Source organism: Xenia sp. Carnegie-2017, unplaced genomic scaffold (genome assembly GCF_021976095.1).
Source record: "Xenia sp. Carnegie-2017 unplaced genomic scaffold, XeniaSp_v1 HiC_scaffold_14, whole genome shotgun sequence".
NCBI classification, from domain to species: domain Eukaryota; kingdom Metazoa; phylum Cnidaria; class Anthozoa; order Malacalcyonacea; family Xeniidae; genus Xenia; species Xenia sp. Carnegie-2017.
In genome coordinates this window covers 9,937,369-9,951,644 of record NW_025813447.1, presented here as the reverse complement: position 1 = coordinate 9,951,644, position 14,276 = coordinate 9,937,369, and the positions used below count along the sequence as shown (strand labels likewise).

General features: G+C 35.1%; 1 protein-coding gene and 1 long non-coding RNA gene across 4 annotated transcripts; both read left to right on the top strand.

Moving 5' to 3' along the window:
• The first annotated feature begins 631 nt into the window (after window positions 1-631).
• Window positions 632-11,992, top strand: LOC124433692. Of its 3 annotated transcripts, XM_046983481.1 has the most exons (6): window positions 632-701; window positions 1,253-1,619; window positions 10,285-10,374; window positions 10,471-10,779; window positions 10,857-11,219; window positions 11,362-11,992. In XM_046983481.1, the coding sequence occupies exons 2-6, from the start codon at window positions 1,583-1,585 to the stop codon at window positions 11,589-11,591; spliced, it is 1,029 nt and encodes a 342-aa protein (XP_046839437.1). In that variant the 5' UTR covers window positions 632-701; window positions 1,253-1,582; the 3' UTR covers window positions 11,592-11,992. The 3 variants fall into 3 exon arrangements, with proteins under 3 accessions (XP_046839437.1, XP_046839438.1, XP_046839436.1); XM_046983482.1 differs by lacking the exons at window positions 632-701; window positions 1,253-1,619 and adding an exon at window positions 9,886-10,015 and having other exon boundaries at window positions 11,473-11,992; XM_046983480.1 differs by lacking the exons at window positions 632-701; window positions 1,253-1,619 and adding an exon at window positions 9,886-10,015.
• On the top strand, window positions 6,397-6,937 carry LOC124433715. Its single transcript, XR_006944575.1, has 2 exons — window positions 6,397-6,553; window positions 6,696-6,937. It is a non-coding gene; the product is annotated as an uncharacterized LOC124433715 (long non-coding RNA).
• Window positions 11,993-14,276: the final 2,284 nt, after the last annotated feature.

The following is a 14,276-nucleotide window of genomic DNA, read 5'->3' as shown; positions in this document are numbered from 1 at the left end:
GTTGGGTTCAAAAAGACGCTAGTTTTAGTACTTACAAAATGGCTTATCAATTTGTATAAAATATTTCATAGTTGAGCAAAGTAAATGATAGCTGTAATTTTAAATTCATAAATGCGTTTATGCCTTTGGTTGTGAATTTAATAAAATCCAATCAATTGGCAGTTTTAATATATTTTGCATCAGGTACTGATTGCGCTTTTATCTTTCATCACAGATCGATATTTTTTAAGAAGTAAAAAGGAAGTTTATGTTATTGTTTTAACACTATGCCAGCTCTGTGCAGCAGCAGGTAAACATACAAAACTAAACATGTTGAATTTACTGATTGTATAATGAAATAGCGTTCAAGATTTTCATTTGGTTTCTCACAATTGAAAATTGTTCGTCCACAGACAAGCCAAATTAATATGTACTTATATTTCCAGCCAAGAAAACGTGTGAACCTCAGGAAGATGTTGTGTCCATATACGTGACAAATTTGACGAAGCCCCCAAGGCTTCGGACCATATTTCATCAAAATACACCGCTGTGCAGAATATTCACAAACTCACTATCCGTCGAAACCAGTGAGATGGCAAAGATAGGCATGTACTGAGAGATTCACTGACGTTTAAATATTACGAATACATTTCATAATCACACCAAGTGTAAATGCTCCACCAATTTAACAGTCTTTCAATACAACAGAGAAAGGCGTGTAGGTAAGTGAAAACATACATAATATTACGTTATAGCACACCGAACTTAATTCCCACCGAAAAGATTAATGCTATTCCATAAGCTTTTCCTTCATTGTTTAAGAAAATTTTTATTATTTCACCATACAGTCACGGGGAATGCACCTTTATCCTGCATACTTGTCCACTCCCCGAAGTGAGGGATTTTGAGTAATATCAATTGTACGATAAGAACAAGAAAATGCATGCGCTGATTGGTCTCTTGCCGAGTTTGCAATTTGCATTAGCCTTTGCATCCGACAGAGCTTATTCAATAAATTCAATCAAAATTTTGCAAATAATCAATAACGATAATTTGCAAATCATCATGAATATATATAGAGAATGAATTAGAAGTTGGAATATTTATCTGTTTTGAATTAATGTTAATTTATAAAAGATGTTTTACGCGTTTGACTGGCTCATTGCAAAACCTCAAAGAGTGAGATCTCTCGACCATTGGTCACGGGCTTCCACTCATCTGCGAGAGATGTCAATGTCAAGAAATAATAGTTTTCTGTTTTGTTCGATTTCAGCTGTGAATGTGATGTTAGGGTGCTCTCGGTTCAGATAGTCAAGAAAGAGAGGGACGTGATCGGAGGGATGAAAAGTAAAAACAGTCGTCAACTTAGCGTCGGTAAAGTAGTGGTTTGAATGAAGAAGGACATTTATTAAGCCAGGATTGTTCGTGAGAGGACATGAATATATCAGCAAAGAGAGGGCCCAATGGACTGCCCATAGCCACACCATCAATTTGCTGGTACATTTTCCCGTTAAAGATAAAGTGACAGTTCTTAACAGCTAGAGAGAGTAGTTTTTCAAATTCTGTTGCAGTGAGTCCGTTGAAGTACTTGTGGTTGTTAAAAATGCTATTGGATATTATGCGGATGGTTTCGTCAACAGGTATGTTAGTAAATAGGGATACGACATCAAAACTAGCAAGGACAAAATTACTGGAGTTGATTTCGCAGTTTACGATTTCTTCGACAAGAGAAGGAGTTTTGATGATAAAGTTGCTTGTAGTGAAGGGTTTTAGGAGTGGGATAAAAAACTTTGCTAGTTTATACGAATAGTGATTAATGGAGGAAAGAATGGGTCTGAGAGGGATGTTACATTTATGTATTTTAGGAAGACCATACAATATACCTATTCGTGAACCAGTAGGGTAAAGTTTTTTGTAAGTTTCTTGGCCGATAGATTTAGCATCTTTCAACTTTTTTAATAAAGACTTCACTTGATTTTCTCGTTGTAAAGTGACTTTTACTGGATCTCCATCAAGAGGTTGAAACTTTGTTGTGTCAGATAAGAGTGTGTTCATTTTCTTTATGTAGTCGTCTTTGTTAAGTATTACGATGCCATTTCCTTTGTCAGGCTTAGTGATGAGGATAGTTCTGTCGTTTTTTAAACTATTTAAAATGTTCAAGTCTTCTTGTGAGTATAGGAAAGGTGGTGGGCTGTAACTTCGGAAACCTGAGTGGGCAATGTCTTTTAATTTGCATTTGATCGAGTCTGGAAAAACCTGATGATTCATTAACAGGTTCTCGTTTAAGGCGGTTGTAGAGTTTTTCTAAGGGTGTTAGGAAGGTGCAAATGTTTAACATTTTCGGTGGGACGGAAAAGTTTAAGCCTTTGAAAGGATTTCCTTCTCTCTGTCAGTAATGAGGTGGTTTGAGAAGTTGAACACCACTTTATCAGGGTCGATTGGGATGTTGTTGTCATGTTTGGATGTGAGACGGAAAAGTTTGCGATCTTGGATATGTTGATGTTGCATTAGTTTTCTTGAATTTTCACGATCGGAGACATTCTTAAGGTGTATAAAGTCAATTTTGGAGATTAGTAACGCCAGGTTGGAGTGTGCTTGTGTTAGTTGTGCTGAGAGGACGCGTATGCGAGCGTGTTTCCCGTTTATTTCTTCTTGAAGGAGTTTATTTTTGCATTGGCGATAAGCGCTAGAGTTTTGTAAACGATGACTAGCTCCTTTGAACGACAGGAATCTTGGTATCACAGAGCGCTTTCTGCATGTCGTAAGAAAATCCAAGTCGAGTTTGGCTTTTCTCAGCTTAAGTTCAAGTCGTTGGAATTTTCTAAATGCTTCGAGTGCTCCATTATTATAGCGATTATTTAAAATAGTAGCGAGAGACTTGCCGAGCGGAAAGCGAATTCGTGTTCATTACGACAATCATACATAGCGCCTGACGAAAACAACCATGTTATTTGCCTAAACGCACGCGCTTGGATTGTTTGTTCAACACAATATCACAGATGACAATATTTAACTAATTAAGGATCTCTTTACCGTTCGGCTCATGCAAACAAAAAGCTTTGTTTGGGACGAAGTGTAAAAAGTAGTAGCTTGTTCAACAAACGTCGAACAGTATCTACATTTTATATGATTGACAACAGGGCAACAAAAAAATGCAGTAACATCCTTCAAAATAATTATATAATTATATATAACTCTAATTGAGTGGGCGCATGTCTATAAAATTTACAGGAGCGGAAAGTTGAAATTAAATGATGATATGATCTTGATATCAACACCGCACTGCATATAACAATCTTTCAGCGGAAAGTTGGTTGAAATATCGTATAAAGACAAGTATGGAAACTAGCCAGAGAAAAATTTTGATCATGATTTAGGACATGCAACAAGCTGGAATATGAAATATAACTATTACTGTAAAGCAACGTTAACAGCATAGTAAAAGAAAAACATAATGGACATAAGCTAGCAGCAGCAGCAGACAATAATTGTTGATACGAAAAAGGAAAAAACATACCCAATATGTGTTGACAATGTTAAGCAAGCCGCATTCTGAAAAAACAAATAGGGTGTGACAAATGTTTTCAAAATTAGAAATGATACGAAATTATCATTATTATGACCATCGCCCCGCGAAGCTAATTTGTTGTGATAAACTATTTGGCAAACCATAGCAGCATCATCCATGGGAAAAACTTACGAAAAAGAGAAAGAAATAGTCGCTACGGCCAAATTTTACAGATCGTCGTCAAGATATGTTGGTATGCAGTTGACCATTATAACATGCACTTGCTATTGAAAATAAACTGAAAATTTTATTAGATGTGTTAAATGCATTTTTGTCCAATTTACCTTCAATCGACATAAAATACATCTTTTCACATTCATACAATAGCATATTGCCAGAATTTATATTTAACTTCATTATTTTATTTAAAACGTTCAAAATGATAAGAAAAATTAAAGGCTTTTCACTAATGAAATAATCATCAACATAAATAGCCTCTATAGTGCATTAAACAGAAGTAAAATGTTTCTATTAACGACGTATCGGAGAGAAACTAATTATTAGCAGATTAATTTGCAATTAAATGGTTGCATAACACACCGCACCTAAAAACCTTGACCACTACCATGAGTGAGAAAAATTAAATCAAAATGTGCAATAATGACCATTCCGGTCTACCCACGGGTGATACACCACATTTCTAAACTTTTCTTAACCATGCATTTAAATATTTTTCACGTTGACTTCACACATGTTTCAGTTAGATTCAATCTGCGAAATATTCGGAACTATGGCGGTCAAACCAAAATAGACAAAATGAGAATGAACGAAACAGGAATTCTTAATATTTTCAATCTTGATCGAGCTCATACAAACGAGATAATAATAAATTGCTTTTCACACAATTACTACATCCCGTCTCACTTCAATTGTATCATCGATTCTTTAATTTGGTAAAGAATTCTCCAAATATATTTTGTGGGAGAGCAATTCAGACCACCGAAGAATTTAATACAAAGTGATCTTAGAAAGTCCCACTTAATTAGCATCACATTCCAAACAAACAAGAGTGGCAAATAAAACCTCTTCCCATAATATTGATGTGAAGATGCTCTTTCAAACATCAAGGCTTCCGTTGAAGTGCCTCGCGGAGGATTAATGTGTCGAATTTTACACAGTTTAAGATGCAGTACACATTCTATATTTTAATTTAGTTCATATAAGAACGTAAAGCGGTGGTTATTGTGCCATCATGGTCTTAGGAAGATCGATAATTAAGGAGGTTCACATTCATATGAGCATGTTATAATTTATATATGCATACATGAATGAAGCCTCTCAATTTTCAACCTTCGTATGGCCCAGACAATACCGACAAAATGCAAAGTAACAAACGGCTCCTAAACATTACAAAATTATTAAGCTGAACAATGCATGATTATTTTAAATACAGTAATATTAAACAATTAACAATTTCGGAGCGTACATGAATCATCATAATTATGTTGCTGCAGCAATTCGCCCACAAAGGAAAGGTTTGTTCGAGCAGTACATAGCTTCCTACCAAGTACTAAATCAGTCGAAGGATGTCCTTCGACGAGAAAAATTTTTTTTTTTCGGTGCGGTTACCATGGGAGGTCCAAGCATACCTTTGATACAATTGAGTACGGTAAAAAATAAGGCAGCATTTTGTAACAATACAAACAGGCATAAACAGCAGATTTGTGAGGTGTTAAGTAACAAGAAAAGAAACTTACTTGTTTGTTGTACCTTGAAGTGAACTAGAATCTGAAAAAAATGGGTACGTAAAAATGCTTTGCAATTGTGACAGTAGTAACTATGATTGTAGACTTAATAAATATACCGTAATAGATATCAATTGACAAAATTTTCATTGCTAATAAAGATACTTTATTTGACAAGATTAATGTTAGATCACTGACTTGAATCACCTCGGACACACAAAATTAGTATAAATATTAAATTGATCGAAACAAACCTCTCGTGAAACGCTTTTTGCTTTAATAAAACACGCAATCTAACTTTATACAACGTAAAAATAGCGAGGAAACGGGCTCTTTGATTTAACAAGCGAACGTTTATCTCGTTTAGGTACCATTGCCAACTTTTCACAGGCATTATGGGTGGTTTGCATTTGTCTTATGCAGCAAAAACGTTAATGGAGGAAACAATGGATTAGGTAGGAAAACAAATGACTTTTATTATTCATTTACACAGCAACAGGTTTTGAAGATATAGTTCACTTTATTGAATAATAACTTTTTAATATCCAGCACTCGAAGATGAAGTTGTCTCAATTTACAGCAAAACTTCACAAATATTCCCAAGGACAGGGAGCCATTTTATGTAAAGGTACATCGATGTGTACTCAACATGACAGACGACGGTTACAATGTTCCAGGTCTCGAATATTATCCCCAACCCACAAAATGAAAGAAATTGAGATCGTCGTTGCTGATTTAAAAGCTACAAGAAGTTTTATAAATATATTGTCTACGATCACATTTCTTGTAACTGGAAGAAGTGGTTAGGCCAGCCAATGAACTTTGATTTACACAAGAACCTTACTTCAAACGAAAGTAAGCCGGATTACTGAATGTGAGAATGACGTTGAATAACCACAGCTTAACTTAAAAACTTCATTTTTTTTCTTACAGTTAACGAAACAGAATTTAAATCTAAGGTTAAATACAATCCACCAAACGTGAGAGGATGTAATGACTACTGCAAGAATCAACAGCCACGTTTTAATGTACACAGTGAACCCATGGCAGTTAATATAGATCAACTTTTCATACCATTCAAACAATGCCTGCCTGGTTGCAAAGCAACAGAGAACATTCGCAATGTTAGCACGAAACTCAAAAATGGACATACATCTTGCGCATTCTTGCGCATTCTATAAGCATTTAAAGATCATAAGACATACATCTTGCAATCCTTGGAGCCCATCTACGCAATCACAAACCGATAGCAATTTACTGGCTGTTTTAAACATCTCGAAATCACACAGTTTGAATAAACATCAAAGGGGAAGTGATGAAGGTATGAATCTCTATGATATACTTGTAAGAAAAAACAAAGCAAAGTTATGTTCATCACTTAAGAAGTATACTTCTTGTACACACTTGCATTTATGTTTCATCATTCTCTTTATTACTTCATTCCTATTAAAATTTCTTCACAGATATCAAACACATTTTGTTAAATAAAGGATTGTTCCTCTACATCACATCACCCAAAATGATTTTTGCTGCTTTTGTTCTCACAATTGTCCTCATTTCAATACTTATTCTGGACTGCAGTCTGTGTTGTCGTAAAAAAGGAATAATGTATTTGTTGTTGACTTGTGGAAAGAAAAAGGAGTGCAAAGATTGCATCAAAAGCAAGCAAACTATGATCGAAATGATTGTGTAGATTGTTGCAAAGAGAAAAACAGAAGAAATGAAGAGAGCAGAGATCCGGATCAAGTCTTGGATATCAGGCTGGAGAGACAGGATGAATGCACAAGAAGAAGAATGCAGAGTGTAACCGCAAGCGAAGACATGACACAAACAAGATGCCAATAAGAGAATTATGAATTTAGAATGTATGAACTATATACAAATACAACAAACTCTCTCCTGGACAGCCCCGCTATTAATGAGTGTTTGTACATCCCCACGCCTAAAAGTATTTTAAAAGCACTGAAATTATCTCTAAAGTTCAGGCACTTCACATATTTCTTTTATTGTTCCTTTCTTGTAAGATGTGATTTTTTCTAGAATAACACGAAAGTGAATGAAAGTTTCATGGTTTCTGTAACTCTGTTTCTATCTTTTTTTTGTCTTGAATTGATTCATCAAGGAGATAATTGTATTTTCATAAAAGCATTTAAATATCTCAAAACAAACTTGTTTAAGGCAGTCCAAACTCCCTTAGCAGAGCCTCCTCCCTTGAGCAATAAAGTGATTTAGCAAAACAACGTTTCGACTAATAAGTCGTCAAATTTTCATGAGGGATCTGGGTCTAGGACGCCACCACGTCGTAAAGTATTTATGATTTAGCAAACCTTTTGTAGGACTTCGTTAAATTATAGTATGAAACAAGTTTCATCCATTTCGGCATTTTTCCTGCTGAATCGTGTTTTCCGATGATTTTAAACCAAATTTTTGATATCAAAAATATACTGCAGTATATTTATTTTAAAAAATTATAAATAAAAGCAAAATCATCGACATGCGGTTTTGTGACTAAAATTGTTTTGACTCCGAGGAAGCCCCCGAAATTAGGGCAGACCTCACTTTGTTTATTTGTTTGTGTTTTTTTTCGCTTTAGGAAATAAAACATTCGCTGTTTTTTCTTAAATGAATATATGTAGGCCTATATAATATTTTAGGAGAGGCAAATATCAAAAATAATTCCGTCGCCGACACGACGTCAAATTGTATGTTTTCACGTCGAAGCCGTCAACACAACTGCCGTCGTAGATTGAACCGGAAGTAAAAAGCGCATGCCACGCCATTTTCATGGCGTCTTAAAATAGATCACCGAAAGTCGCAAAGATTTTTATGACGTTGAAAAATTTTTGTTATTGACAGCCATTCCATGAAATATGGCTACTTAAATTTTACAACATAGCCATATGCATAAAGCGCTGTTGTTTTTTTCATTAACCGCGACTATCGATAGTCGTTGAGATAATTCCGTTATTATAGCAAACGATCCTGTTGACCAAAAAGTGTTTGATTTCTCTCTTTCAGAGTATAGGACAGTTGATAAATTAAAATATGCAACAGCGATAAATTCCAGTTAGACCTTAGGCATGCTTGGTCAAGTTCTTTTTTGCACAATAGACAAACACGTACAGTTGATAGTTCTGCTCTTTGTCTACCATTTATATGGACGTGCGAATCAGTCAATATTACGAACGCTCTCACTAACCACTTGAAAAACATGAATTTTAATACGAAGTGGCACGGACATAATACCAACTCTGCAATTCTAATAGGAAGAAACACTTAGAAATACCACTCAAAAACACCCCCCTCCCCTCCTCACAATAAATTAGGACACTTCATGAATTATTTGAATGACCAAATGTTACACGTGAACACCGTGCGTTTACCCCGTGCTGTAGCACGCCTTTTTCTCGAATGTTTTGCGCGTGCTGTTTTTCGAATTTAAAAATCTCTTATTTATTTTACTCAAGAAAAAATGAGTAAGAATCAATTTACTCAACAAGGGCCGGTTGCACGAAGCCTGTATAGCGTAAACCATTGGATGGTAAAATTTTCAAACTTGTAAAAAAGATGTTTGTTTTTATATTTTCACATTACGACAAAGAAATTTTATAATCTAAGAGTTTTACTTAAAATATTGATTGAGAATGACTGACTCACGTTTTAAGTAAAAGTACGCTTAATTGCTGAGTAAAACAAACTCGTTCAAAGTGAGTACCAATTACTCAGCGATAACAACTACTAAAAATTTTGACTAACAGCTTTAATCCAGAAAAGAGTAAAATTGATCATTACGCCACAATGAGTGAAACTTACTCAAAAAATTGCGTGCGAATTCGAGTTACTCAAACATTGTGTATAATTTACTCAAGCATTTTTGCAGTGTGAAAGAAGCCAGAGGAAAATTCTGAGAGTCGTGCGTCAGCACGGGTCCGTTTTGACAGTATATGTATTGTCCCTCTAAGATGCTCTTTCAAACATCAAGGCTTCCGTTGAAGTGCCTTGCAGGGTGTCGTGAGCCAAATTTTACACTTGGTGTACACATTCTATATTCAATACAGTTTTGTACCAACGAACGTAAGGTGTTGGTTATTGTGCCATCGTGACAGTAGGAAGATCGATAATTAAGGAGGTTCACATTCGTGAGAATGTTATCGTTTACATCTGGAACAATGCATGATTATTTCAAGTACAGTAATAATAAACAATTAACAATTTCGACAAGTGCATGAATCATCATAATCATGTTACGGCAGCAATTCGCCCACAACAGGAAATGTTAGGTAAATGTACTTCGAGGAGAGAAAAATTTTTTTTCGTTGGGGTTTACCGCAAGGAGGTGAATTATACCTTAAATACAATTGAGTACGGTATAAAATGAGGCAGCGTTTTGTAGCAATACAAACAGGCATAAACAGAAGACTTGTGAGGTGTTAAGTAACAAGAAAAGAAACTTACTTGTTTGTTGTATCTTGAAGTGAACCAGAATCTGAAAAAAATGGGTAAGTAAAAATAATGCTTTGCGATTGTGGAAATTGTAATACATATGTAGATTTCATAAATACATCGTAATATACAATTGTTGGATGAGGTTGGGCATGACATCAATATTCAGATCGATATCAATAATATTGTCGAAGCAAAGCTAAGGCGAATAACATAGACCGAAGTATAAATAATCCTTGATATCATATGAAAGCTGAATTTAATAATTGTATTATTAGTCATCTTAACAAACTCTTTGTAGATACGATGTCACAATTACAGTATCGAGAATTATTTGCAGGTACTTGACCAATAAAACGGTCAATGTTTACATAGTGAATAATAATGGGGACATATAAATTGACATGGGCTATAAATGGACGGGGCCTTAGTTCACTGACTTGAATCACCTCGAATACACAAAATTAGTATTAATATTAGATTAACCGAAGCATCCTCTCGTGAAACCCTTGCTATGCTTTAATAAAACACGCAATCTAACTTTATACAACGTAAAATAGCCATGAAACAGGCTCTTTGATTTAACAAGTTAACTTTTATCTCGTTTAGGTACCATTGCCAACTTTTCACAGGCATTATGGGTGGTTTTCGCATTTGTCTTATGCAGCAAAAACGTTAATGGAGGAAACAATGGATTAGGTAGGAAAACAAATGACTTTTATTATTCATTTAAACAGCGACAGGTTTTTGAAGATATAGTTCATTTTATTGAATAATAACTTTTTTAATATCCAGCCCTCGAAGATGAAGTTGTCTCAATTTACAGCAAAAACTTCACAAATATTCCCAAGGACAGGGAGCCATTTTATGTAAAGGTTCATCGATGTGTACTCAACATGAAATACGACGGTTACAATGTTCCAGGTCTCGAATATTATCCCCAACCCACAAAAATGAAAGAAATTGAGATTGTTGTGCCTGATTTAAAAAACTACAAGAAGTTTTATAAATATATTGTCTACGATCACATTTCTTGTAACTGGAAGAAGTGGTTAGGCCAGCCAATGAACTTTGATTTACACAAGAACCTTACTTCAAACGAAAGTAAGCCGGATTACTGAATGTGAGAATGACGTTGAATAACCACAGCTTAACTTAAAAACTTCATTTTGTTCTTACAGTTAACGAAACAGAATTTAAATCTAAGGTTAATTACAATCCACCAAACGTGAGAGGATGTAATGACTACTGCAAGAATCAACAGCCACGTTTTTATGTACACAGTGAACCCATGGCAGTTAATATAGATCAACTCTTCATACCACTCAAACAATGCCTGCCTGGTTGCAAAGCAACAGAGAACATTCTCAATGTTAGAACGAAACTCAAAACTGGCTTCTATACGCATTTCATTATCATAAAACATACATCTTGCAATCCTTGGAGCCCATCTACGCAATCACAAGCCGATAGCAATTTACTTGCTGTTTTGAACACCTCGAAATCACAAAGTTTCACTAAACATCAAAGGGAGAGTGATGAAGGTATGAATCTCTATGATGTACTTGTAAGAAAAAACTACGCAAAGTTATGTTCATCACTTAAGAAGTATACTTCTTGTACACACTTGCATTTATGTTTCATCATTCTCTTTATTATTTCATTCCTATTAAAATTTCTTCACAGATATCAAACACATTTTGTTAAATAAAGGATTGTTCCTCTACATCACATCACCCAAAATGATTTTTGCTGCTTTTGTTCTCACAATTGTCCTTATTTCAATACTTATTCTGGACTGCAGTCTGTGTTGTCGTAAAAAAGGAATAATGTATTTGTTGTTGACTTGTGGAAAGAAAAAGGAGTGCAAAGATTGCATCAAAAGCAAGCAAACTATGATCGAAATGATTGTGTAGATTGTTGCAAAGGAGAAAAACAGAGAGAAAAAGAGAGAGCAGAGATCCGGATCAAGTCTTGGATATCAGGCTGGAGAGAAGAAGATGAATGCAAAAGAGTGAGAAGAATGCAGAGTGTAACCGCAAGCGAAGACATGACACAAACAAGATGCCAATAAGAGAAAATATAAATTTAGCATGTATGAACAATATAAAAATACAACAAACTCTCTCCTTGCAGACAGCCCCGCTATTAAAGAGTGTTTGTACATCCCCCACGCCTAAAAGTATTTTTAAAAGCACTGAAATTACTCTCTAAAGTTCAGGCACTTCACATATTTCTTTTTATTGTTCCTTTCTTGTAAGATGTGATTTTTTCTAGAATAACACGAAAGTGAATGAAAGTTTCATGGTTTCTGTAACTCTGTTTCTATCTTTTTTTTGTCTTGAATTGATTCATCAAGGAGATAATTGTATTTTCATAAAAAGCATTTAAATATCTCAAAAACAAACTTGTTTAAGGCAGTCCAAACTCCCTTAGCAGAGCCTCCTCCCTTGAGCAATAAAGTGATTTAGCAAAAACGACGTTTCGACTAATAAGTCGTCAAATTTTCGCGAGGGATCTGGGTCTAGGACGCCACCACGTCGTAAAGTATTTATGATTTAGCAAACCTTTTGTAGGACTTCGTTAAATTATAGTATGAAACAAGTTTCATCCATTTCGGCATTTTTCCTGTTGAATCGTGTTTTCCGATGATTTTAAACCAAATTTTTGATATCAAAAATATACTGCAGTATATTTATTTTAAAAAATTATAAATAAAAGCAAAATCATCGACATGCGGTTTTGTGACTAAAATTGTTTTGACTCCGAGGAAGCCCCCGAAATTAGGGCAGACCTCACTTTGTTTATTTGTTTGTGTTTTTTTTCGCTTTAGGAAACAAAACATTCGCTGTTTTTTCTTAAATGAATATATGTAGGCCTATATAATATTTTAGGAGAGGCAAATATCAAAAATAATTCCGTCGCCGACACGACGTCAAATTGTATGTTTTCACGTCGAAGCCGTCAACACAACTGCCGTCGTAGATTGAACCGGAAGTAAAAAGCGCATGCCACGCCATTTTCATGGCGTCTTAAAATAGATCACCGAAAGTCGCAAAGATTTTTATGACGTTGAAAAATTTTTGTTATTGACAGCCATTCCATGAAATATGGCTACTTAAATTTTACAACATAGCCATATGCATAAAGCGCTGTTGTTTTTTTCATTAACCGCCACTATCGATAGTCGTTGAGATAATTCCGTTATTATAGCAAACGATACTGTTGACCAAAAAGTGTTTGATTTCTCTCTTTCAGAGTATAGGACAGTTGATAAATTAAAATATGCAACAGCGATAAATTCCAGTTAGACCTTAGGCATGCTTGGTCAAGTTCTTTTTTGCACAATAGACAAACACCTACAGTCGATAGTTCTGCTCTTTGTCTACCATTTATATGGACGTGCGAATTAGTCAATATTACGAACGCTCTCACTAACCACTTGAAAAACATGAATTTTAATACGAAGTGGCACGGACATAATACCAACTCTGCAATTCTAATAGGAAGAAACACTCAGAAATACCACTCAAAAACACCCCCCTCCCCTCCTCACAATAAATTAGGACACTTCATGAATTATTTGAATGACCAAATGTTACACGTGAACACCGTGCGTTTACCCCGTGCTGTAGCACGCCTTTTTCTCGAATGTTTTGCGCGTGCTGTTTTTCGAATTTAAAAATCTCTTATTTCTTTTACTCAAGAAAAAATGAGTAAGAATCAATTTACTCAACAGGTGCCGGTTGCACGAAGCCTGTATAGCGTCAACCATTGGATGGTAAAATTTTCAAACTTGTAAAAAAGATGTTTGTTTTTATATTTTCATTACGACAAAGAAATTTTATAATCTAAGAGTTTTACTTAAAATATTGATTGAGAATGACTGACTCACGTTTTAAGTAAAAGTACGCTTAATTGCTGAGTAAAACAAACTCGTTCAAAGTGAGTACCAATTACTCAGCGATAACAACTACTAAAAATTTTGACTAACAGCTTTAATCCAGAAAAGAGTAAAATTGATCATTACGCCACAATGAGTGAAACTTACTCAAAAATTGCGTACGAATTCGAGTTACTCAAACATTGTGTATAATTTACTCAAGCATTTTTGCAGTGTGAAAGAAGCCAGAGGGAAATTCTGAGAGTCGTGCGTCAGCACGGGTCCGTTTTGACAGTATATGTATTGTCCCTCTAAGATGCTCTTTCAAACATCAAGGCTTCCGTTGAAGTGCCTTGCAGGGTGTCGTGAGCCAAATTTTACACTTGGTGTACACATTCTATATTCAATACAGTTTTGTACCAACGAACGTAAGGTGTTGGTTATTGTGCCATCGTGACAGTAGGAAGATCGATAATTAAGGAGGTTCACATTCGTGAGAATGTTATCGTTTACATCTGGAACAATGCATGATTATTTCAAATACAGTAATAATAAACAATTAACAATTTTGACAAGTGCATGAATCATCATAATCATGTTACGGCAGCAATTCGCCCACAACAGGAAATGTTAGGTAAATGTACTTCGAGGAGAGAAAAATTTTTTTTCGTTGGGGTTTACCGCAAGGAGGTGAATTATACCTTAAATACAATTGAGT

What these genes read in the sequence shown, in the direction of transcription:
- LOC124433692 (XM_046983480.1), top strand. Translation starts at nt 9,922, where the DNA reads ATGAAAGCTGAATTTAATAATTGTATTATTAGTCATCTTAACAAACTC. An exon ending in TGGAGGAAACAATGGATTAG is followed by an intron (nt 10,375 to 10,470) that starts GTAGGAAAACAA and finishes TTTAATATCCAG; the next exon opens with CCCTCGAAGATGAAGTTGTC. An exon ending in GAACCTTACTTCAAACGAAA is followed by an intron (nt 10,780 to 10,856) that starts GTAAGCCGGATT and finishes TTGTTCTTACAG; the next exon opens with TTAACGAAACAGAATTTAAA.